This window comes from Macrosteles quadrilineatus, unplaced genomic scaffold (genome assembly GCF_028750875.1).
Source record: "Macrosteles quadrilineatus isolate MER2022 unplaced genomic scaffold, UCM_ALF_1.0 Scaffold_2__2_contigs__length_208266976, whole genome shotgun sequence".
Taxonomy (NCBI): Eukaryota; Metazoa; Arthropoda; class Insecta; order Hemiptera; family Cicadellidae; genus Macrosteles; species Macrosteles quadrilineatus.
Window position 1 is genome coordinate 152,326,707 of NW_026542595.1, and position 25,627 is coordinate 152,352,333.

General features: G+C 33.5%; 1 protein-coding gene across 5 annotated transcripts in view; it reads left to right on the forward strand.

Moving 5' to 3' along the window:
• Positions 1-25,627, forward strand: part of LOC128985619 (uncharacterized) — a 110,501-nt gene that overhangs the window by 76,067 nt on the left and 8,807 nt on the right. For 3 of the 5 annotated variants that reach the window (XM_054405313.1, XM_054405311.1, XM_054405312.1), the window contains 8 exons: positions 8,799-8,905; positions 11,150-11,323; positions 12,069-12,253; positions 15,968-16,109; positions 19,697-19,762; positions 20,910-21,057; positions 22,929-23,033; positions 24,668-24,861. In XM_054405313.1, coding sequence (XP_054261288.1) covers positions 8,799-8,905; positions 11,150-11,323; positions 12,069-12,253; positions 15,968-16,109; positions 19,697-19,762; positions 20,910-21,057; positions 22,929-23,033; positions 24,668-24,861 — 1,121 coding nt within the window. Of the gene's footprint in view, positions 1-8,798; positions 8,906-11,149; positions 11,324-12,068; positions 12,254-15,967; positions 16,110-17,417; positions 17,554-19,696; positions 19,763-20,909; positions 21,058-22,928; positions 23,034-24,667; positions 24,862-25,627 lie in introns of all 5 variants that reach the window. The other 2 variants (XM_054405316.1, XM_054405315.1) reach the window with 2 other exon arrangements.

Here is a 25,627-nt window from a genome sequence, read left to right on the forward strand (position 1 = left end):
GCAGTTTTTACACGTTCTCGTAGTTTGTTGATGTGCTTAGGTGTTCGTCGTCTTGAACGACTTCACGGCCATCTTGGATACGCCCATAGAAAGTTTTATCCATTTCTTTCTACAACACGAATATAGCCGAGCTCATAAACACATGTGACCTTTATGGCTGACACAGGCAAAGTCAACAATGAAAACCGCTGAAAGTTTTATCATACCAACATGATAATAAAGTTTGACAATCAGACTCTCCAAGCACGCGAAATTTAAAAATTCTTGTCAATTTTTCACACACCTAGTATAATACTGGATTATTGAATCGATGGTTCTAGAGCGTTGATGTTCACCATTTGCTTTAATTGATTAATAAACACTCTACACATGTTAACGGCTTGTAATTGCACACAATTTCAGAATGTTCTAGGAAGTTTCTGTTTGCTTTTTTTGTGTAATGGAAAATTCCATCAGCAAAACATTGGCAGCAATAAAAATACAGTTTTTATAAAATGTTGCTTTTGCTTTTAATTCTATAAATGATTTTGAATGTACAATATTGTATGTACTTGTAAGTATCGAATAAAATAAAACTGATCAATACTGTGTTAGTCCTATTGGATTTTTAACTAGTATTTAAAATATCAGCAGAGTCTTCTTTATATTTTCGTCTATTTCACCCTTTACATTATTCTATTACATAAAAAAATTACATAATTCTATTTTAAAAATTACATAATTACTTTACGCTTTGATATTCAGGTTTAAAATTCTGGATACCATTAAAAGTCTTGATAGAATGTATATTCCTATCGTAAATTGTATTGTAAAATTTATTTGTCTCAATAAATAATTTCTTCAACTCTCCTAGTCTCCTATTTGTTTTTGCAAATTTTGTGTGTTTTAATGGTAATAATTTTACCTTTGTGAGGAAAACAGTCCAAACTCCGATCTTGTTTGTTAGTTAGATAGCATCAATATTGATAGCTAAATAACTTATAAAACCTGAACCCACAAATATCCCCTTATAAATTTGAAAGTAAAATCCACACACACATACACATAAACAAATCATCACATTTTGACACTCATTTAACATTCGACGGAACATTTTGTCTAGCATGAAAATATTTTAGTATGTTTTATCTGGTCACAACTTTAAAACTTTCTACAACATTCATTTTGGAATGTGAACCATGAATGCAGAGTCATTTGATCCTGAGAGATACTTGAGAAAATGAATGTGGCTGTAATGCTTTCTATTGCAGTCTCCAACCTCCTGTACACATTTCTTTCACTTGCTATTCACGAGTAGTCGACTGGCGTTCTGAACGGATTTATATACTGCCATTTAATTACTTTCTGTACTTGATTCTTAACAATGATACAATAATTATGGGTAGTTAGTATTTAGAACGCTAGTAATTTGTTTATGACTTACGTCCCTGGACATGATTAGTTTCTCTCACAAAAAACCTTTTAACCTTTTATTTGTCAACAGTTAAATTGAACTAAAATTTCGCAAGGTAGCCTAAATGGAGGAAGATTCTAACTCGGAATACGTAGTAACAAAACCTTAAAACCCCTCTGAAGTAAGGTTTGATTAATTAATTGTACTTTCAATAATTCAGTAGATTTCAGTAGTTGAATAATATAAACTCCAGAATAAATTAGTGTTTACAGTCGTATAATTGCTATGCAAACAATGTTAACACTAATTTTCCTAAACATTTTTTAAATTTTAAACATAATGTCCAAGTTGCACACAATTTTCTATTATTAAATATAATTTACAAAACTTAAAATTTGAAACAATTAATTGTATTCACTGACGAAGTACTGTAGTTTTGTTTAGTTCCGTTAAGGGAGTAAAACTCATCTTCATGAGTGCAATGTACAATGGAGCTTGGCGCAGTCACTTTTCTTTTGTCAACTGGTAATGTGATTACTGTTCTTGCTGGCTTTGATTGAGCTTTGAAACACAATGATTAACTGACAAGTCAGTGAGATCACTTTAGTTAATGACAGCCAACCCTGCTGCTAGATAACTCCAACGAGAAACATTTTAAAGGAATTTATTCAGGATTACTCTCAGTATTGATCTATGCCATAATATAATAAGGTTTACATATCTTACGTGGTAAACCATAATTTGGTCTCAAGAGGCTAGTTTCAAAACAACAGTTTAATTTTCAATCCTCTTGTTTAAAATTCATAGTATAGCCGCTGAACTGTTTATTTAGACAACAGGTACATACCTTTACGTCAGCAGTTCAAATTGTGGTAGTCAACGTAACAACCTGTTTTTCCTATTTAGGCATTGTCAGGTGATATATTAAGAATGCTTCATCCCAGAGCATATTGTAAGGGATTTTCACTGGGCGACAGTGGTATTGGACCTACCTGAGGGTCTGAGGGTTCCAACCAGGAAATTTTTGCATAAATTTAAGTGAAAATCACACATTTCTACATATTATATTTTAATGAATTTTTCAATTACCGGTATATTTGCTTGTAAATTGTCCATATAATCTATATAATTAATACGCTACATGAAAATTTGTCGGTTGAACTCCTCCTCCATTTCTTAAACGATTTTATCCATTGACGTCTCATTGAAAAGAGCGTGTCACGTAGATTTGCAAACTGGCGTTACATTTTTTTAAAAGTCCCTTGGGCTCTGCCCCAGTGGCTTTGAAAGTTCCCATGTTATGCTTATGAAGAACATAATTGTTTACATTTTGATCAGCTGTATAATTTAATTGCTGTTATTTATTTTTCAATCCAATGAAACGCATTGAGTACATTTATTTGCTATTTGAGTTTGTGTAAACATAACCCCCAAGACGGATCGTGTTAGCATGATTCTAACTTAAATTTGTGCATTTATCGCTGACCCTGGACAATCTCAACTATTAGGTTACAAATGCGCCCTAACACTACTCCAAAACATCGATAAAACTACTTTTCGTTCTCAATTGGCCCTCTATCAATGACCTGTGTTGCCTGTACAGCGAGGCATTTAGAGAAGGAGAAAACCGGACGGAATGCTTTAAGTTTATCAATAACGGAGATAAACATGGTCTGAGTTACACACCGGTAATCTTTGAGTTGACTCTTTTCAACTCATTGTAAATATGACTGTTATTTGTTTTGAAATAACTTCTGTAATACATTGCAATTGCTCGAATTCGAGCAACATATGTACGCTAGTCATAGATTAAAAGAAGTAATCTCACACTTAATTACGTATTCTTGAACGTTGTAACAGGCCAAGGCTCCCTTCACATCATCTTGGGCCAAAATCATAGCTCAATACTCTAAAATTTTTACATAATGTTATTTTTTTAATTTTTATACATTTAAAAAGTGAATTGTTTAAATAAATGCCGGCACCACCCATAGTCGATGGGTGACACTTGTGTCGCCGAGTTAAAATGTTATTTTACCGAGTTACATTCAAAAGAATACACAAAGGACAAAACGCACGAAAAATATTTAACATTTAGTACAGAGGTAGACTTTAATAACCGGTTAATAATATGCCTAATTTAAATTTTAAATGTTTATCGTGTGTTTTGTCCTTTTTGTAATTTGTTTGAGTGTAATTTGACTCCTCTGTTAATGGATGAAGCATTCTTGATAGGAGATCTTTTGACAATGCCTGAATAGGCACAAACAACGTTTAACACAATATTATGCAAGAAGAGAAGAGGCATGAAAATGAAACTGTTTTTTGAAAACAAGTCGCCCAAAAATATTGACGGCAAAAGGTATGTACACTTAAGATGACTAAATTACCTCCAAAACATTGAATTTTTCCTTTATAATCAACAAAGAGGATCTAGATAGTAAGGCACTTGACAATATTAATAATATCTTCTGTCCTGTTTTAAATTTATTTAATTTGGATCTTTGATAGTTTATTGGAGAAGATTGCAACTATGAGCTGTTCTGAGATCCTATTTTGAGATTGACAATTTTTTAGGTTGAAATTCCCTTTGCAACGGACGCTTCTGAAATTTCATTTAGTTTTGCTACAAAAATATTACACCGTGTCAAAGTTTTACAGGACATTTTAAAGGTTTTATAATTTACGTTATATTTGGGTGTGTCGTAAATACGGGTGCAGAGAGGCGTAAATGCTCTTGCACGGCAGCCAGTAGTAATGACTTGTTACACCAAGTAATTACGGCGAATGTTGATGAGTATCTGGTTATAATTTGGTGAGGCTGTAATGTACAGTGAGAAATATAGAGTTGTAGAAAAATACTAAAAATTGATGAAATAAGGCTAGATAGGGACTGTGGAGTCGGACAAATTATGATTTTAATCCTGTTAACTAGTTGTTCAATCCAATTAATTTATTTTTCCACTGTAACTCTATTTTACAAAAAGATACAACAAAGGTTAAAAGATGTTTGTTGTGATGTTTTTAAAATTATGTTTTAAGCATTGTATTATTTTGTATTTTTGATATTAGGTACTTTACTAGATTTTTGTTCTTTAAAATTTGTCCTCAAGCCACAATCTAATCGCTCTGAAAACTTTTTGGAAATTTCCCTTGTAAGGAATAAGCTATTATTGTAGGTCTCTTGGTCAGACCTGGACCCTGGACCAATTTACTTTCCCTAGAGGCTAAAAACACCATCTGTTCAAATTAAACATTTAAGCTAAAAGCATATATTTTTACAATTTATTTCTAAATATTTTGCATAGATTAATACCCCCGCCGCAGCAAACCTGCAGACTAAGCGAATTTCCATTTGCCTGATTGGATTTACACTAAAATGTCTCCTTAAAAATATCGCATTTATTCCCTATTTAAATAGAATCAGTTTAACACATACTTAGGTTTGCTGCAACAGGGGGGGGTAAGTGTTTTTTATGTAAAATGTTAGTAGTTAGTAAGAAATAAAAACATTTTCCAAATTTGGGCAAAATATGTTAATAAACAAGCAAACTACAACAGTTTACTTATTCTCCATAAGAATAACATGGGAATTTTAAATTTAATTTTTTTTTGGAATTTTCTCCGTAACCATTAGGCGCATTATAACGCTTCAATATACTAAATTGCTTGTTTTTTTAAGCTCTACAAAATAGTTTGGAAAGAAATTGCAAAATTTTATGTTTTTTGGGTCAAAAATGGGAAAAACCCATTTTTACCCCATAAAAGCCCTCATAAACCCCCGTTCCCATGGTCCGATCATGCTGGTTCGCGAACTCGTTCGAATAAACGTAGGTTTACACGTTTGTCCCAAATTTCATCGAAATCGGATCATTTTTGCTTGAGTTATCGCGCTAACGGACACATATATAAATATATATATATATATATATATATAAATATATATACAGGGTGAGTTTCTACTAAGTGCGTTAATTTTTACTAGTTATTCTACTCACTAAAAGGAACAAAAAATGACAAACAAAAATTTTCCATCCCCACTCGTTATGCTGTAATGGTCGATTATGTGAATTTTTTAAATTACCTGTAGTAGCTTTACTAAAACGAGCATAGAAATTAAGCCAATACACGTACAGCATAATAAATTATACCAATTAAAAGAGCGTTCAATTTCCTACAAAACCATTGCAACACCTTTAACATACAACCATATTTTCACCGTTGTATGTCTCACATAACATAAAAAAAGAAGTTTCAAAATTAATTCTTTACAACTTCAAAGTGGTTTTACAACTATACATACTAATGTGATGTTTTGTCAAATTACGTAAAAAACTTTCCCATTTCATGCCCTTTAAAATGATGTAACCCATAAGGTTATTGCTGTATTAAAAGTTCGAAAAATTAGGTCAAAACCGCGTCAAGGTCAGAGTTTTCGGAATCAAAACATTGAACCAAATCTAATACAGTATCTGTTAATTTCTTTGCTATCTTATAATCAGCTGACATCTGATCAGCTGGGTGTTAAACTTTGTTTACAAAACCAGCTGATTTCAATTGTTGGCTTGTAAACATTTAAATTATTAACTATTTCATTATTTTATAATTCTATGACAAAAATTCAAAATAAATTTGACAAAAATCTAGGTTAATACATTTGTACAAATAAACGAAATGAATCCTGTAAAGTCTGGTTTCTAGATTTTTAATCAAAGTAAGTTTTCAAAATGTCCACCACTTTTGCTCTAATACATGTGGTCATAAATATGGTCTTTTCCGAAAGTTTCTCACTGTTGCCTTTAATTTTAGCTCCTCTTGAAGAAGGTTGGAAGCTTAAGTCCGATTTCTTAGCTCATCCGCTGTTTGAACTAGTGTTCGGTAATTTTCCTGTTTGAGGTAACCTCAAGCGTAGTAGTCCATTGGAGTCTTGTGACTGTGGTGGCCAAGCAATTGATCCGCCTCTTCCAATCCACATTGGGAAAGTATTTCCAATGTAAATTCGCACCCCATTGTTGAAGTGGGGAGGTGCACTATATGCTTGCTAAACTATTCGCTTACGTACATCCAACGGGACGTCTTCAATGAGCCTTGGTAGAGTATCAGTAAGGACGTTGAGATACTGACAGCAGTTTAATGAATATGGAAGATCAATGAAAGGGCCAACTAACTTTAGAGTAATCTATTTAACTTAAATCTTATTTGGTTTCGACACTGGTGTATCACATGTGGGTTTTCTGTAGCATAGTGATGTCCATTATGGATGTTGTAAATACAATCCCGAGTAAACTTGGATTCGTCTGTCTACAAAATCGACTTGAGGAAGTCACGATGATCAAGTCAACTAACAGAGCGACATAACTGAAGTCTCTGTAGACAAGACAATCTCTTGGTTCAATAATCTGTACTCGTGTAAAATGGTAGGGATGCAATTTTTCCTTTCTCAATAGCTGAGAAATACCTAAGTCACGAGAAACTGTCATTGTTCTTGTCCGTGGATCGTCCTCAAACCACCCCAACACATCTGACACAGCTTCTTAAACACATACACAATACACATCTTGTATCACGTTCCCAACAGAATGATGTTTAGTGCCCATGGGAACTTGTATGGACACTGATGAATGTTCGTTCATTTGAAAGACACCTATTAGGAAACTGACGACTGTATTCACGTCATATTACAGCTGCATTTGAGAACATATACGGATATAAAATCATATCAAGATACTTTGTTGGTGAACACCGACATAGCACTAAACAATTAAAATATTTTCCAAGTATGTTCATGAAATAGTTAATAATTTAAATGTTTACAAGCCAACAATTGAAATCAGCTGGTTTTGTAAACAAAGTTTAACACCCAGCTGATCAGATGTCAGCTGATTATAAGATAGCAAAGAAATTAACAGATACTGTATTACATTTGGTTCAATGTTTTGATTCCGAAAACTCTGACCTTGACGCGGTTTTGACCTAATTTTTCGAACTTTTAATACAGCAATAACCTTATGGGTTACATAATTTTAAAGGGCATGAAATGGGAAAGTTTTTTACGTAATTTGACAAAACGTCACATTAGTATGTATAGTTGTAAAACTACTTTGAAGTTGTAAAGAATTAATTTTGAAACTTCTTTTTTTATGTTATGTGAGACATACAACGGTGAAAATATAGTTGTATGTTAACGGTGTTGCAATGGTTTTGTAGGAAATTGAACGCTCTTTTAATTGGTATAATTTATTATGCTGTACGTGTATTGGCTTAATTTCTATGCTCGTTTTAGTGAAGCTACTACAGGTAATTTTAAAAATTCACATAATCAGCCATTACAGCATAACGAGTGGGGATGGAAAATTTTTGTTTGTCATTTTTTGTTCCTTTTAGTGAGTAGAATAACTGGTAAAAATTAACGCACTTAGTAGCAACTCACCCTGTATATATATGAATTTGAACGGATGGTATTTTTGGCCTCTAGGGACCTCAAAACGAAAAAAAAAATTGGTCCCGGGTCCAGGTCTTACCATGAGTACTACGGTAATAGCTTATTCCCTATATGGGAAATTCGCTAAAAACAAATAGTTTAGTCGTTTTAACGTTTTTGTTCATTTAAAATTCTCCTTTTATTGATATGGAAAATAAGTAAACTATTGTAGTTCGCTTGCTTATGGATTATTTTTGAACAACCTTGCAAATTTATCTATGTGTAGCAGATCCAAGTACTCATTATTGTTATTAAATAGGGAATTATCTTACATTTTAAAGAGATATACAAGTCATAAAAGCCTTCAGTTAGGAAAATAGTAATTCGCATAGTGTGCAATTTTGCTACACAGGGTTCCTTAATAATTAAGACTGTTAAAGCCTAAGTTTTAATGAGCTGCTCAAATGAAAAAAAGTTATAATGTTGTGTACCTACCATCTCTTCTGTGTTATGTGTAGTGCTTGCTAGTACTATCACTCCTTAAGATAGTGAAGCTACAATGTGAAAATTATGGCTGTAATTACTCTACATGCTTAAAGCCTGAAGAATGTTTCACCTATGTATAACTTGATAAAAACTAAAAAAAACCAACATACAAATTTTAAACTACCAATAGATAGCTGGTATATACGATAGGACCAAAAGATACTACAGTAGATTCTCTCTCAGTCAACCCTAGATCAAACATTGCTTGGAATAACCACCGAGGTTAGTTTATCCACACTAAATTTTATAACTTATTGGTTTAACCAACCATTTACGATATCCATGAGGGTAAGTTTTGGTTAAGAGTGAGTGCACTGGTGTGTTACAATAGAAGTTTGAGAAGAGTTAGTTAGAAGTTAGAAGGGCTTTAGTATATTTCCCTTCAACAAAGTACATGTAATATTGACTTGTTTGATGAGCAAAGTGTGTTTGTTACAGACTGTGACTACCTGTCCACGTTGCCGTTCAACCTCTGCGATGGCAGCGAGCTACAGTCGTTGGTGCTATGTTGGAAACTTCAAGACCCTGTCTCTGGCACCATGCAGGTATATCAATTAGGTTTAAAACTAGTAAAGTCTCCTGGCTACTCCTGTTTTATGGTAAAATTTAACTAGGCATTCCACTACTACATACACATCACTCTTAGCGAATTTCCCTATTACCCTATTCCCTTAATTTCCCTATTCCTTTTTTTTATTAAGTAGCTATTACTGAGGTGGCACAGTAGGACCTAGGCTTGGGACCGATTTACTTTTTCATTTTGATGTCCCCAGAGGCCAAAAACACCATTCGTTCAAATTTTTATATATGTAGGCATATATATTGAATAAATATATCGTTCACTATTAAGGGCTATTATTATTATTAGTAAATGAAATAAATAATTAAATATTTAGAACCTTTATTGAATAACTACTGTAACATGTTTCGGCTCTATGGCCATGATCACTGTTTTGAACAAATAGTAAAGATTTTTACTATTTGTTCATAACTGTCCAAAACTCAAATTTGAAAATTGAGACAATAACAATAGGCAACTTTTCTTCAAATACTATGTATTTGGGGTGAAAGTAAAAACAAAGCACCCAATAGGCTGTATATTTTAATTTTCATTGCAGAATTATTCCGTGTAAAATGAAATACTCAATACCACTTGCCCTTGAATTTAATTTTCCTAATCTAGAAAAATGAGTTTTCTTTAGAATAAAGCTGTAATAATTTGACCTCTTGGTTAATCATTTGGGAATTTGCCAGATTAGTGGTACTCTATAGAATCTTGTCATTTGCGCAGATCAACAAACCTAACCAGAGCTAACCGTTAGGAGATTACAGCAACTAATGACATATCGACTATTTAAAATCAAAACCACCATATAGTGTAAAATTCAAAGGACAAAAATAATAGTATATTACATCATATTGACTCCCAATATTTTTACTTTCAAATGAATAATTTACATAATAGAGTGAAATTACTGTCTTGTGAGTTGATTGACAGTGTTAAAATATGTCTCTGTATTCACCAATTTAGGCATTGGTGAGTCTGTAGCGAGTTATGAGTTGTCGCCACTAATTTTTTCCACAGCTCATTCTTTTATTGTACCGGCTCAGCCCTGCGCATTGCTCGATGTGTTTCATAGACAGGTTAGAGCCTATGTTGACCATTGAGTGCAAGGTAAAAGACTACCAACTTGTAAACAAAGATTTCGTAAGTTTTTGATCAACTTCAATATAAGTTGAACACATGGCTAGTATATGATTGCTAGAATCATTAAATTCATGTTTTTAGCCCCTGAGCTGTGATATAATTAAAATACCCCCGCCGCAGCAAACCTGCAGACTAAGCGAATTTCCATTTGACTGATTGGATTTACACTGAAATGTCTACTTAAAAATATAACATTTATTCCCGATTTAAATAGAATTAGTTTAACAAGTAGGCCTACTTAGGTTTGCTGCATCAGGGAGGGTAAAACTGTTTTTTTTTTTTTTTTTTTAAATGTTAGTAGTTAGTAAGAAATAAAAACATTTTCCAAATTTGATCAAAATCATAAACAAGCAAATTACATTAGTTTACTTATTCTCCATAAGAATAACATAGGAATTTTAAATTTAAATTTTTTTTGAATTTTCTCCGTAACCATTAGGCGCATAATAACGCTTCAATATACTAAATTATTTGTTTTTTTAAGCTCTACAAAATGGTTTGGAAAGAAATTGCTAAATTTTATGTTTTTTGGGTCAAAAATGGGAAAAACCTATTTTTACCCCATAAAAGTCCCCGTAAACCCCCGTTCCCATGGTCCGATCATGGTAGATTGCAAACTCGTTCGAATAAACGTAGGTTTACACGTTTGTACCAAATTTAATCAAAATCGGATCATTTTTGCTTTAGTTATCGCGCTAACGGACACATAAATATATATATATGAATTTGAACGGATGGTGTTTTTGGCCTCTAGGGACCTCAAAACGAAAAAAAAATTGGTCCCGCGTCCAGGTCTTACCATGAGTACTACGGTAATAGCTTATTCCCTATATGGGAAATTCGCTAAAAAAAGGTTTTACCTTTGTCAATGTGTTGTAAACTCATATCACAAACTATGACGACATTGTTTCAGCTAAATCTTCTAAGTGTTTAAATATGGCATTGTAATGCTGAAATAGCCGTAACCCAAGTTACAATGCGTTGAGCTGTTGACAGAGGTAAAAAACCGATTTTTAGTGCTAGTATTTATAATTTTTGAAATAACGTAAACAAGATGGTTAAAGGCTGTGACATTGTCTAGGTGACATACCCTCTGCTGCCTCAGAGATGTAACTACACTGGGTATGACCTCACATTGATGGTACACGAGGCGTCTAATTGTCCCTCCAACACTGAAGACTTCTATAAGCATTCCAAGAGGGAAGTCAGCATACGTAACTGCATGGATACATCATGTCACGACCAGTGCACTCAGGTATGTCTATTACTCATTCATACAAGCAACTATAGTAATTTAATCACACGACCCTCTCTGAGGACGGTTGAGAGTCATAGGCTATTTTTTTGTTTTGAGATAACTGTTGTGTCGTGATAACGTCCGTTTTTTTCACCCCATAATTGTACTTAGAGGATACACACCAGGCTTTAAACACCTTTGCTTTCATATTACTTGACTGCACTTTCTTGTTGCACTTCATACTAAACAGTTCAAAATATACAGGAACACCCTAAATACCCAACTTAATGGTAGCAAAGGCCATTTCAGACTAACTTTTTTTGTTGTCAATCAACTGTTGGAATTTAAAGCCAGTTTTGATTCAAAGATATCTAAAACAGCCGTTTTTACATTTTTTCATACTGTCTCTTGAAATATACAACTGTATATTTATCTATACAAAATATACACTAAATCTTTTTCTTAAATAATCAATAGTTGTTTTTTTTATTTAATATTCCTGAGCTCAAGCCAAGGTGGGTTAATTACCTATTCCATTGCAGACCCTGTTGCTTAGCTAATTTTCCCAATCAATCTGATTTTTTTACTTTGGTTTTGGTAACCTTGTTTTTTATTTAACAGTTAAAATGTTCCAATAAGTCAGTGACAGCCTACTTTTTATCAGATACATTAAAAGGACTACTCTCCCTACTGTTTTCCTCCAAAGTAATCCTTTGAGTTTATCAACAGTGCAACAGTACAACACCATTGGTTATGTTCACAGAGAGGTGTGGTAGAGTTCAGACACATGTTCACTGCCTGTTACCAGCTGTTTGTTACTCCCAAGAGGCACCTGAAGGCGTACCAGGACTTGGTGTCTAGTGCTGTAGCAGTCACCATGCAGTATGTCAAGACACCCATCAATACCATGCACAGCCCCATCTTTCATCTTGAGTGGAACTCTGCCAGGTTTGTAAACCACTACAAACCATTTTGTAAAATATTTTGGATACTTGGTAGTCTCAAATTTCAACTGTGGGATAAATCCTTCAATTATTGAACATTGATTGCCAGGAATTGATTTAAAACCAAATGTATTATTAAAACTGTGATTATTTTACGGTCATGTATAAATGGTACACTATTGGATAAATAACTAGGTATGACATAACATTGTCACAAGAAAAACCAATTCTTTAAAATTAAATATAACCTTTTCTATTACAACCAGCGCCTCATTTAGTGTACTTGCGGCCATAGGCCAAATTAACACGAGAAGCCTCATCCCTTGTGGAGTTTCTATTTGATCATGGTAAGATCATAAACATCTCCTGTAATCCCACTAATCACAGTGATGATTTGTTAATTTTAGAAAATAAAAATTCAGTGGCTTCTGGCCTAGTCTGCCTATTAATGGTAAATCCAACACTGATTACAACCTTTTAACTTTTGTATATTTATCATGCAGGATAGTTGCATGCAATCTGTCTATGCACGTTCTCTACGATGGTTATAAATAAATTAAGCTAAATTCCAATTTGACCAATTTGACCCAATTTGATTTGTTTGATTTATTTTGGTGGTCAAAATCTGAAATTGTAATAATGACTGCTAGTAATAGTCTGTAGGTACAAATGAGGTAATGGAGTGAACTGAATAATACCAATAATACTTAGTCATGACTCATATAAACAATTTTTGCTTTTTAGGATACTTAATACAATTTTGGAATCACTTTTTAAAATTGTGTTTATGTCTATTTTTTTCATCACAAATTCAAATACAATATCTTGGCTATCTTAGTCTGTTATTGAAATTTAATGACTTAATACATTTTTTAATATATTTTTAATTTAGTTTTTGTTACCTGTTATTTTTGTAGTAGAATCACTTCAGTATAGACTGTAATGAACACAGCTGTTCCAAAACTTAATGAGTAAATTTTGTATCATTGCTTTTCTTGAATGCTAAACCAAATGTCAAACTTATTTAAAATTATAATAAATCAAAATTCAAATTAGTATTGATTTATTCAGATGAATAGATTTCTGCTTTGTGAGTTTGCAGTTACAGTTTTAAGGTGGTGTGAATGTGAAAGAGCGTTCTTTTCTTACTTGTAGTGGGGTTGTATAGTTGTATAAAGTGGCAGAATATTTCAGTTCTGGCAGAGAACATGCCACTTGAGGTGGTTATAGTATACAAGTCTCTGAACGTAAAACCGCCCAGACCCAAACTTTTAAGGACCTCCGTCGTCCGTAATGATGTCATCGATGTCATCAAGATAGCGGCTGTAAGAGGATGCTGGGTCGCCATGAATTGGTTATAATACCGGAATGCCTGAACCGATTTTAATGAAATTTGATAATTTGATATTAAAGTGCTTGAATACAACATCTCAGCCCAGGTTGTCAACAAACAATCTTAAACAAGTAATTTTTTTTTTTTTTTTTTTTTTTTTTTGAGGTTGGCGGCCTTCTACTATGTTATTCTCCATAAAAATTACATAGTATTTAAAATTTACAATTTTTTGAATTTCTACATAACCAATAACCATATAAAAACACTTCAATATGCTAAATTATTAGCTCTTCAAAATGGTTTAGAGACAAATTGGGAAATTTTATGATTTGAGGGTCAAACATGAGAAAAATCAATATTATCACCACCCCAAGTGACATGTTCTCCACCAGAACTGAAATATTTTTCTGCTACCCATCCCCACTATTAACATTTCTATATAATCATAATTTTTCTTATCTGGCACTTATTGTACAGCACTTTTGGGGTTTGTGTGGTTGATAGTGTAAAATATAAGCAAGGGAAAGTTAGGCACCGAGGTCCCAGGTACAGTAGAATAGTTTTCCAATAGATTGGTTGCTAAACTTTCTCTCTAATCCAGTTGTTATTAATGATATACAGCGTATATAACTGTACATATGTATATCTTGGAACTTTCATCATTTCTCATTCTTAAGATGCGGTTGGAGAGGCCAGGCCAATGCCAGTGTGATGTTCTCCCCGAACAGACTATAGTTATACAAAGGACCACCCCAGTACTTTAGTAATGAACACTAGTTAAGTGTATGTTGTTAGGAGCTAAATATGCATTATGATAATGAAGACAACTCATTTATACAGGGTGTTTCCAAATTGTCTGGACATATTTTGTGGACTTGTTCCCTGGGCTTAGACAAACATAAAACACCGTATAAGTATGGGTCTAAAGTGCCTAGATTTCTGTCTGTCGGTCTGTTTGTGATTTTTATAAATTATTTTATATCTTGGGCATTTTTCAAGATGGAGATTTAAAATTTGGTATGAATGTGTAGTTCTAAAAGTAAAAAGAACTGTGAAAATTTCGTTCCAATATCTCAAGCCGTTTCAATATGGCGGCCATTTAAAATCTTTAATGCCAAATTTCATGAAAACCGTAAATATTAAGAAAATCTTTAACCTTACCGGGAAGATAGTGATAGAGAATTCTAATATAAATCAAATGAGGCCTTGTTTGTTAAAATCTGATGAAAAATAACTGAGTTATCAGTTTTTTTTTCTACATTCGGTTACACAATTTAATAGGACTACCATGTTCTCAAGTATGGTAATCCTACTAAATTGCATAACCGAATGTAGAAAAAACTTATAACTGGATTGTTTGTCATCCGATATTAACCAACAAGGTCTCATTTGATTTGTATTAACATTCTCTATCTTTTTGGTAAGGTAAAGAAGTTTCTTAATATTTACGGTTTTAATGAAATTTGGCATTAAAGTTTTTAAATGGCCGCCATATTGAAACGGCTTGAGATATTAAAACGAAACTTTCACAGCTCTTTTTACTTTTAGAACTACACATTCATACCAAATTTTAAATCTCTATCTTGAAAAATGTCTAAGATATAAAATAATTTAGGCCTATAAAAATCACAAACATACCAACTGGCGGAAATCTAGGCACTTTAGACCCATACTTATATGGTGTTTTATGTTTGTCTTAGCCCAGGGAACAAGTCCACAAAATATGTCCAGACAATTCGGAAACACCTTGTATAGCGCAGCATTTGCATTTGGCTAAACGCTGAACTATGGCAACACGAGGAAATAGCACTTAGTAATAATTTAAAAAGGTTTTGAAATATTTTACAGCACTAAATAATTTAGGGCAAGTTTTGGTTTGGATTCTAACATATTTTTTTTATTTCTATCAATTTTAATTGTAAGTGTAAACTTTGCGTGATAGCAATGTACCAAAAATAATTATATCACTTATGGGAAATTGATTATCTAATTACCTCCATAAAAGATACTTTTGGAGCATACATGAGAATTTTCAGACATAAAAAGATTCTCTATGATGAAATACTTGGTTTTAATGGAGCCAATAATTAATTGATAGCACTATTTAATTTTATACAGGTTGATTGAATGATTTTAGCCCATGTTTTCGCAAGTAGGGGGCCTCTCCGACCGCCTTTCAACATGTGGTATTTTTTAAAGGCTGTCAAACAAGACCACTTAATGTTTAACATGATTTTGAAGGGTAAATGTTATAACCTCTGCTTGACTTGAGTTTCAGTAGGTTTTAGAAACTCCCTTAATACCCTTGCCGAGGAGATATGAATTTATGTATGTGTGTGTGTGTGTATGTGTTTGGTTTGCCAGTAACCACTGTTTTGTTTGTAGCGGTTCTGAGGTTAGAGTGCTGGTCAACTACTTAGACATGAACCGTGTGTTTTTCACTCGCCTACAGCTGATTAACTTGACTCCGCCGGACGGGGGAGGTGGAACCCCCGCTAGGGTCTACCTCAATACCTCTGGCTCCGTCGTAAGACCTCTTCCTTGCTCCGCTTTAGTTGTTGTCTCCGTTAGTAGCATGTCCCATAGTAGGTGTCTTATGGTTTGGATTGATTCAGTTTTGTTGAAGAGTAGTTCTCGGAAATTCAGACAGATTTTTCAAAGAGGATGCGACTCCTATTTGTTTTGGCTCAGAAAATATTCAATACGGTTTTCAACAAATGAACCACACGGGTAACACCATTGAATTTGGGTACTGAAGTTGACATCCCATCTATATGGAACGGCTGTAGCCATTTTTTACTTAAATATAACATAGTTGATTCAGCCTCCAGAGAGTGTCAAAATTAATCTCCTTCAGTTTTTGGTACTAAGAAGTTTGACGTGACATAAAAGATGCTATAATAGTCTTTTGTTATTCCAGAGATAAAAACCACCGTATACATGTTGTTGTTCATCCTCACTGATTTAACTTTGACTCTTGTTATCCCTTTCCATTTATAAATGCTTGTAGTTATGTATTTACTATTTTGTTGCACTCAGTCTTTGTGAATGTTATGCTACATTTTCACACTTTGCTGTTGAAATTTGTATTGTGCTAATATTGGATGTTTGAAATTTGTATTGTGCTAATCTTGGATGTTGTGTCGTAATATTGTGCATGTTTTTGTTTTTAGCCTGTTAAATCTGTTGTATTAGAGTCATGTTTTTAGTCATCTCTTGCCACTGGACAAGTTTGTAATTTTTCAATGTTTTAAAAAGTACCACACATTAAATGCTTAGTCAAATCCTAATGTGTGAGTGTTTATATTTTCAGTTAAAAAAATATTTGTTGAAAATCAACTTGAAAAAAATTTACATTATACCCTTTTTATAAAAAGTTATGGAAAGTAAATAAATATTTTTTGTAAAATTTGAAACATATATTTTCACTTTTACTGTTTAAACAAGACAGTAAATAGCAACAGCTGTTGGTGGTCATTTTGATTGGACCATCCAATCGATCACCACTTACCATCTTTCATCTGTATTTACTGTCTTGTTGAAACAGTATGTGTAAATATAGGTTTAATGTATTATTAGACATATACTTAAAATTAAATTATTTTCCGTAAAATTTCACACATACTATTCTGATTAAGAAGTTATTTACAAAATATTGGCATTGTTTCAATAACCCTCATACTCCATCATTGTCAATTGTTATGCCTGTTTGCTTTACACATGCTTTTATTGTACACTTCATAATCAAATTTAGTTGGGGAAATCACCGCGGTGGAAAATTTAAATTCAACTTTGATTTTGTTTACTCGAGTTCTAGCATGATTTGCATTTTCAGTGTGACAATGCAAGCCAACTACCCGTTTGTTCCGTCTTCCTCACACATTTCTATCAGTTATGGTATTGATACCTCAATTGGACACAATGCCTGTAGAAATACCGGAATATCACTTGCATCCTGTGTTACGTGTTTGGTAAGATTATTTTTATTTTTAGACAGTTAAGTAGTTATGGTAGTAATTTTTCAGTACAGGATGCCCTCAAATTATGAAATCGGTTTAAATGTAATATCTCTCTTTAGTAAGAAGTAGGGAAAAGCCAATTCTGGACCAATAACGATGAGTGTCTCTACGCACTCCCACCAGTATAGTATATATATGTTAGTCCTACTCTGGGATCCAATATAGACTTATGGAAATAAAAATTGGGAGGTAATGGAGACCCACCTCTACTTTCACCAGTAGGGTATTATGTTCGTCCTACTCCGAGAATTAATATAGACTTTTATGGGACCAGTTCAGCCTCACCCCTCTTCAATCTAAGGCAAAAATAATATTTTTTTAGTTTTCCATTTTCTTGTCAGTGATATCCTAGAAATCGCTTACAATTGTCTCATGATGTTTCTTGAAATGTCGTAACTGAATCCAGTTTCAGGGACCACGATTACGTATGTTGTTGTCCTGGCATCGGCTTGCACGGTCACGATAGCATTTACAAAATCTGACTCAATCTGGATGTCACTTCTTGAACGATCAATACTCACTAGGTGTAGACGAGTGTCCAATAGCGGATAGTTTTAAGAGATAATATTTTTGGTTATTGTAATTGATCAATTAAATTATGAATTGTTAAATAGCAGTAGTGGTTCCAAGAGGAGGCTAAAGCCCCATTTGACCATGGAAAAATAAATTTAAACATACATTTTTTCCTAAATAATGCAGATTTTTGGACACAGTTTTAGACGTTAAAAATGGCTTTAGAAAGTCACAAAACTAGTTTAAAAATACCAAATTTGCAAAGGGAGGAGGGGTGTGGAACATCCCCCCATCCCCCCGGTGGTTCCTTTGACAAGTTCCTAGAACCACCACTAAATATCAGTTACCGTAGTTTTCAAATTGTTTCAAGCCTTACAAATTGTAACGTTCATGGGGTATAAACTATTGACTGCATATTCAATCCAAGTTTCAGTGAGTGTTGTGTAGGTAGATTATAGAGGCCTTATTAGGATTATTAAATGATTATAGATTATGATGTTATGAAAGCAAAATCATTTTTATTTTACTGTTTACTCTATTGTATTTAATTTATTATTTGTGGGCATCATGTACAAGCTGTGCTTTTGTCTTCTTGTAAATGTTGAAATCATCCGCCTTTCACTGTTGTTGTTAGATCCTAATGAAGCTTGTAACATAGTCCTTCCTACAGTTAAAGCCATCATAATAGCAGTTTACGTAACGATTGTGTAAAGATAATGTTAACGACACAAGTAGAAAATTTAAGGTACGAGACTTGGCGAGTGTTAAAACGACAGTGTTTTAATTACTAAAAATCACTACTCATAACATCTAAGAGAGGTTATGTTTTTGTTTATAACCTCTCATTACCACTGACAGTGATATAAAGAAACATTGTTGTACCAAACACTAATTGCACCTCTTAACAATTAAATTGGCCTGAACAGCTGATTAGTTGAAGTTTGAATCATTACCCTTGAACCTCATTAGTCCATTACCCGTGTTGTTATGAGTATACCCTCAGTTTTTTATGCTGTTATGAAAGTAAACTATTCTGTAAAAAAATTCAAAATCCAAAGTCAAAGTCCTTTACTAAGCCAGATTAACAAATATTATGCATTGGCCAAGTCTTAACTAATAAAATTACATTTATTATGAAATGTATTAGGTACTAAATAAATACATATATAACAATATATATATATTGTTATGTAAAACTTTTCAGTTCTAAGAACTGAACTGAAAAGGCTACTTTAAAAAACGGTCGTAGGTAAATATATTTAAAATAATTATGGAACTGATAAAAAAACACAGATTTAAACGTTTACAAAATTATATGAATTATGATCATGTGTATTGAATTTCATTATACATTTGAAGCAGTAATTAGTTTCTGTGAGGATTATCCTCATTTTATTTAAGTTATTGTTTAAAGAAATATTACATTACTTTTCCTACATGTCGCCAACTATTATGGTGTATTTGCAGGATTCCGTACTAAAAGTAAAGAATTTTGACTTTGTGTAACTTATCATAAAATTATGTCAAGATTACAGTATAATATTGTACTATAGTTGGTATTAACATATTTTGAATTTTACAGGGTTCACCAGACATTAAGTGCAAGACTGGTAAAGGAGAAACAGTAGCACCAACCTGTTCATATCAGGTTTGTAATTCTATCATACCATCAACAACGTACATATAAAGGTCCAATTCCTATGCGGCGACTGATGCCACGCGATCAAAGCCATATGGCCCAAGACGCTTGTCTTGATTCCTATGCCACGATGCTCACACAAGTGAGTACTAACTAGTGCAGTTGCTCTTTGATCGTCATAGAAGAATCACAGTTGTTAGCAGCGTATATTTACTTGAACAAGAAAAGGAAGAAGAAATATAAATATACATGGTGAAAAACAATAAAGAATCTAACATTGTTCATAGTTCGGCGAGAAGAGGAGTTTCAGAATATTTTTATTCAGAGACATATTCTTCAAGATGCACTATGTTTTAAAAGTTTTTCCGTGTTAATATAAACCAGATGAATGACATTTTATCTTTATTTGGAAGTGATTTAGAAGTGCATCCTTGTATTGGGGGTGCTTGGGGTTGAAAACAGATGGGTGGTGACCCAAGGTGAATTAATTTTGAATCATCCATGAAGGCACACACCTCAAACTCAGTAGTTCACTATAAATTCGTTACAGCCGATCCATTGGAATGTGCTGCATTTACTTTGCATATTAGCAGCCATTTGCGTAGCCTGTATCAGTCGCCGCATAGGTATAATAATATTGTAATAAGATTTAACAAAGGTTTAAAACCTTTGTTCAAACCCTATTCATTTTGTCTTGTATCAAGGTTTTTTTGTATAGTTTAACTTGATTGTAATTTTTATTATTAGGCTATGTTTAAAATATTCTGAATATATATTCTATATATATATTCTGAAATATTTACCAGTCTGTGGAAGAGTATATTTGTATATTATATATTGTGTGTGCGCGTATGTAAGCACAAGGAAATATACTTGTGACAAGCAAGGAAGAGCCTGAGCGCCAAGCACTGCAAAAGACTCTCTCGCACAGGGCATAGGGTCTTCTTCAGCGTGAGCGAGTACTTGGACGATGAGGGAGATTAGGACCGGCAGTGTTAGACTTTACCCTAGACACCAGCGACTAGAGCTAGACACAATTATATGTTTCCTCTGTACATTACTCTCTATGGCTTGAACTAGTTTACACTGTAACCGTATTGAATCAACAATATGCAGGTATTCAAAGGACTGTATAGTAACCACTGTTTGTCTGCAGGGTGACAGCGTGGTGAGATGTAGATTCTCCAGCCTGAAGCCAGGTAACTACTGCGTCAGGATACAGTTTGACGATGACCGTTGTGCCGCGGACTCAGTATGGAGCGAGTATAACAACTACTCGACGTGCACTTGGGAGGTGTTCCAACGTAAGTAGCTACTCTGTTCACAGTATTTACTCTTGGTTGAGTTTATGTTGTGTTAAATATTATTGGATACATTTTCCATCACTGATCAAACAAAAGCTTCACTATGTTTTGGTAACTCGAATGTGACCCTTCAGGGGGGTTGGAACATTGAACGTCAAAAGATTAGTGACAAACTGAGCATTGACAGGAAACCAACAGCATTTTTATAATCACAGTCAAATTAAAATCGTGATGAGGCGTTGGCTCAGCTAGTTGTGCCTCAGATTTTTGACCCAAGGCAACGAAGTCGTGGGTTCGGATACTGGCACCTGCCTCTTTTTTTATCAGTCTACACCATCGTACTGTATCAGCTCACCCCTTGCTGTGCTGGACACATTTCACACATAGATACGTAGTTTATGTGGCTGGGGAAATGCGAGGTTAAAAGAGGCTGCCAACCTCTATTTAAAAAAAAACTAATTATAATAAAAGAAAAGGGTACACTTTTTACTAGCACAAGATTACAAACACACCGTCTTGTACAATAGTGGCTATGGTTAAATGTTAAAATGTAATCTGTGTACATAACTAAAATTTAAACGCTTATCAAAGAAACTAATACACAAAATATAAAAGACAGTATATAGTAGATGAAATGTCACTTTGTATATGTCCTCTTCCTCTGGTGCCTTGCACAATAAGTTTTGGATGACAAGCCGGTACATGAATCCGCCCCTCGTACACTACCCCTTGTGTTTTAAAAAACCTTTGGAGTCTACCACTTAAACTAACTCAAATTAATGTTTCGATTACACCTATTATTTGCACAAGTTTTTAGTTTACAGTTTTCATTATTTTTGTGATTGATTAGTTCGATTTTTTTGTGTGAAAATATATATGTAATTTGATAGTCATAAGTTTGGTGATTTTTAGAGTTAGTTTAAATCACTAACCTAAAAACTTTATTTGTGCTATTCATGAAGATTGGGATTTTTGTGTGTGAAAATATATGTAATTTGAGACTCATCATAAGTGTGGTGATTTTTATAGAGTTTATTGATTTAAATCACTAACCTAACAACTTTACTTGTGCTATTCGTGAAGATTGGGTTGCTAACACTTAATACTTTATTTATAACTCTACAAGATGTTGTAGATTATATATTGTGTTCTGTTGTGGAGTATATAATTTTGCTGAAAATGTACTTTTTATAATTTCTTTGTTTTTAAGTCTTTTTTAATATCCTTTTTGTTGGAAGTGTGTCATCATCAATATTCCTTTAGGTCTAGTATAACCATTAATCACTTATTAGGAGATTACTAATATGGGAGTATAATAGTGTTTTATGTGTGTATTTCTTTGTTACATGTGTTAATTTTTTTGTAATTTGCTTGTTTTCTGTTCCATTAAGACACAAAAATAGGCAGTAAATGTGAAAGAAACCTAACGCTACATTATTTTGGTTTTACTGAACTTAAAATATATTATTGTGAATTAGAATGAAAACTATTGGAAGAAAATATATTTTAAATCCCAAGTAAAAGATGCATGTTACATGCAATATTATTTCTATTTTTGAAACTTGACATTTAATGTTTAGGTGAATGTTAAAAGTTATTTTAGATAGATGGTAAATTTATTAAGGGTCAAACACAATTTACTGTTAGAGCTGTTGTCAGCACATTTGTAACAAAATCAGAAACATTTTGCAACACCACTTGCTTAGTTTTTATAGCACACAATTAACATTATCTCAGAAATGGGATAATACTTTAGTCACCTTACTATCACCACTCATCATTGTTAACAAACCTAACCTATCAAGTGTTGTGTTCGGTCGTGTCGCTTGGGGTTGTGAGCTAACTTTGGGCACATTTTGGTTGATTTACAGAATTTTTGTCACCAGAGCAACAAGCTGTCGAGGTGATTGAAGACACGAAAATCAGCCCGACCATCAACCCGATTATGCTGATATTCATCGCTTTTGCTATTATAGGTAAAGTTCTTTGGTGTTCCTTTATTTTATGATTGTCTTTTTTTCAATCCCGTATGATGTAAGATGTAATTTATACATGGGGATGTGAGATGTGAAAGCCCAAGAGCATAGCATGGGCGAGTTTATAGTCATAGTTGTTATGACTTTTGAATAGGTATACATTTTTAATACCACCTCCATTTTTAACACAATCAATGTGGCATAAATCAAGCAGGCGCTTGCCACCGAATCAGCAAACGCAATTTGCATTCAAATATTCCAGTCTGACGAATCACAAAAGAGCAGCGTCGATTGTGCTGCGTTACCCCGAGAGAAGACGTAGGTCACTGAAACACCCAAGGGTAGAGAGAAAATCCCCAAAACCGGGTCAAAAGCATTGCCAGGCGGGATTTTACGAGAAATTTTAGTACCAACCTACACCAAAATAAAGCTCGCATTTTAAGCTACAGGCTGGCATAGCATAACATTATAACGTTCCTCAATGGATGAGCACACACTGACTGTTAAAAGTTCAATCATGGGTCTCGGCAGCGAACGGATTTTGTTACACTTAAACTTGGCTTTCATTCAAATCACTTACATTTCCTATATTTATAAAATTATTAGACTTATAAAACAAGATTATATTAAATGCAACCGCAGATTCCACCTTTTGTTTTGTACAGGTTTATACAATGTACTTTTTGAGGATAGGGAACAGGTAATTTCATAAGTATTTTTTGAAAATTTTTGCCATTTCCATTTTATAAACAAATTCAAAAACAATAATAATTAAAGTTGTTAATGTGTTTTAGAAAACATAATATATATTTTTTCCAAGAAATGCAGTTTGTATTCAATCATCAAATTTTGTAAATTGAATAAAATGAGTCCAGTTGACTAGGAAACCTGGGAATTGTACATGAATTTAAGGAAGTCAAAGAGTACTAATTATAATAAACATAGCCCAATAGCTACCTAATGATTTTGTGCCAAGTAAGAAATTCATGATCGTAGGAAATGGCGGTGTTGCCATGATCGTGGGAGATTATCACGATGTTGTGATAGCTTTTGGACACTGTTTTTTCTGTGATGATTTTTCCAATATTTAGGTGGTTTCAAGTCTCATCACTAATGTGAGTGAAATTACAAAAAAATCCCTTGGCACTCAGGAATATATTCACATATCAGCCAACCTTCCACCCAGTATGTAAAGGAAAAAGCCACAACCACTTCTTTTGCCAATGCACCTGATGCTACTGAAAGTAGCCGCCATCGTCAGACAATAAATCCGGCACTGTAACTTCGGTTCTTAGTACTGGTACTTTTAGAGCAATGGAAATATTTAAAAATTATCAGCTGCTTTTCTCTTGCTCAAAATCTTTTTCAAAATTTCTCTCAATCAGTTCACTATTTGACCACTATACACGCTAGTGTTTGTTTCCAATGTATTTCTATTATTAAAATCAGCTGTTTAGCAATACATAAACAGGAACGTACTCAATTATTCATAAGCTTGTAATGAAATACACTACCCTCCAACTTCGATACTACAACCTCTACTTTCTATACTCCGTTCACAACCCTGTAATAAACCAAACCTGTTGCTGTAATATTTAAATACATCAACTGATCTAGCTGTGCTGTATTTACAGCCTGTGTGGTTGTGGCTCTAGTGGTCTATCAGCACCTGATGCCAGGCGCGCCTCACTTCCTGCCAGTACAACACAAGAACCTGCAGGTGTCTGAGAGGCCCGTAGTGCTGCTGTTGTATGTCAGGGACTGTACACCGTTCATGCAGGCGGTGGAACACCTGCGAACGCTAATGAGGCGTGTTTACAACTGTCAGGTGTGTTTATGGGAATCATGTAGTTGAAGCGTAAAAGTGTTTTCTTCAAATAAGGGTAATTAAGTTGATGAAAGGTTTCTCCAGATACATCAAAGAATATTTTATTTATTATTTTATGCAATATTGCTACTATGAATTAGTAAAACATAAATTTAAATTTTACTTTGTTCATGTATGTAAGCATCTTACAAATATGGATAGGGTGTTTTGTAGTTTGACTGTTGAAAGATTTCTGTGAATATGTGTTTTTCATAAAAAGTTATCTCATCCCAATGTTAGTAGCCAAAAATGTTGAATGTTGAGCAGTTAAAGGACAAAAATTAAAACCAAAATATCAAGAGAAAGAGAAAATGTTAGAAAGAATAGTAAAGTTGTTAATTAAGATTACATAAGAAACAGTCAAAATTATAATTTTGAAGTTCTTCTCATATTGGATCCATAACCAGGATATTTGTGTGAATAGCAGTCTTACCTAAATGGTTTAACACAAATTGTTAAATGGTTTAGTTTAAACACAAGGTTTAAGAAACACAAAACTTGACTAACACCATACACAAAAATTTTAATATTACATGATCATTCATTGACAATAACAGCAATTTCAACCAAGGAACAACTCTCTCCAACTTTACTTAAACCTTTCTTCGTTAAAAATGCTACGAGTGACAGCAAAATTTTATGATTTATGCGTTTATTGCAACATTTTTTGTTTGGACTTTTTGCCATTCAGGTAAGCCTGCTGTCCTAAATGCATACTGGGTGTTAT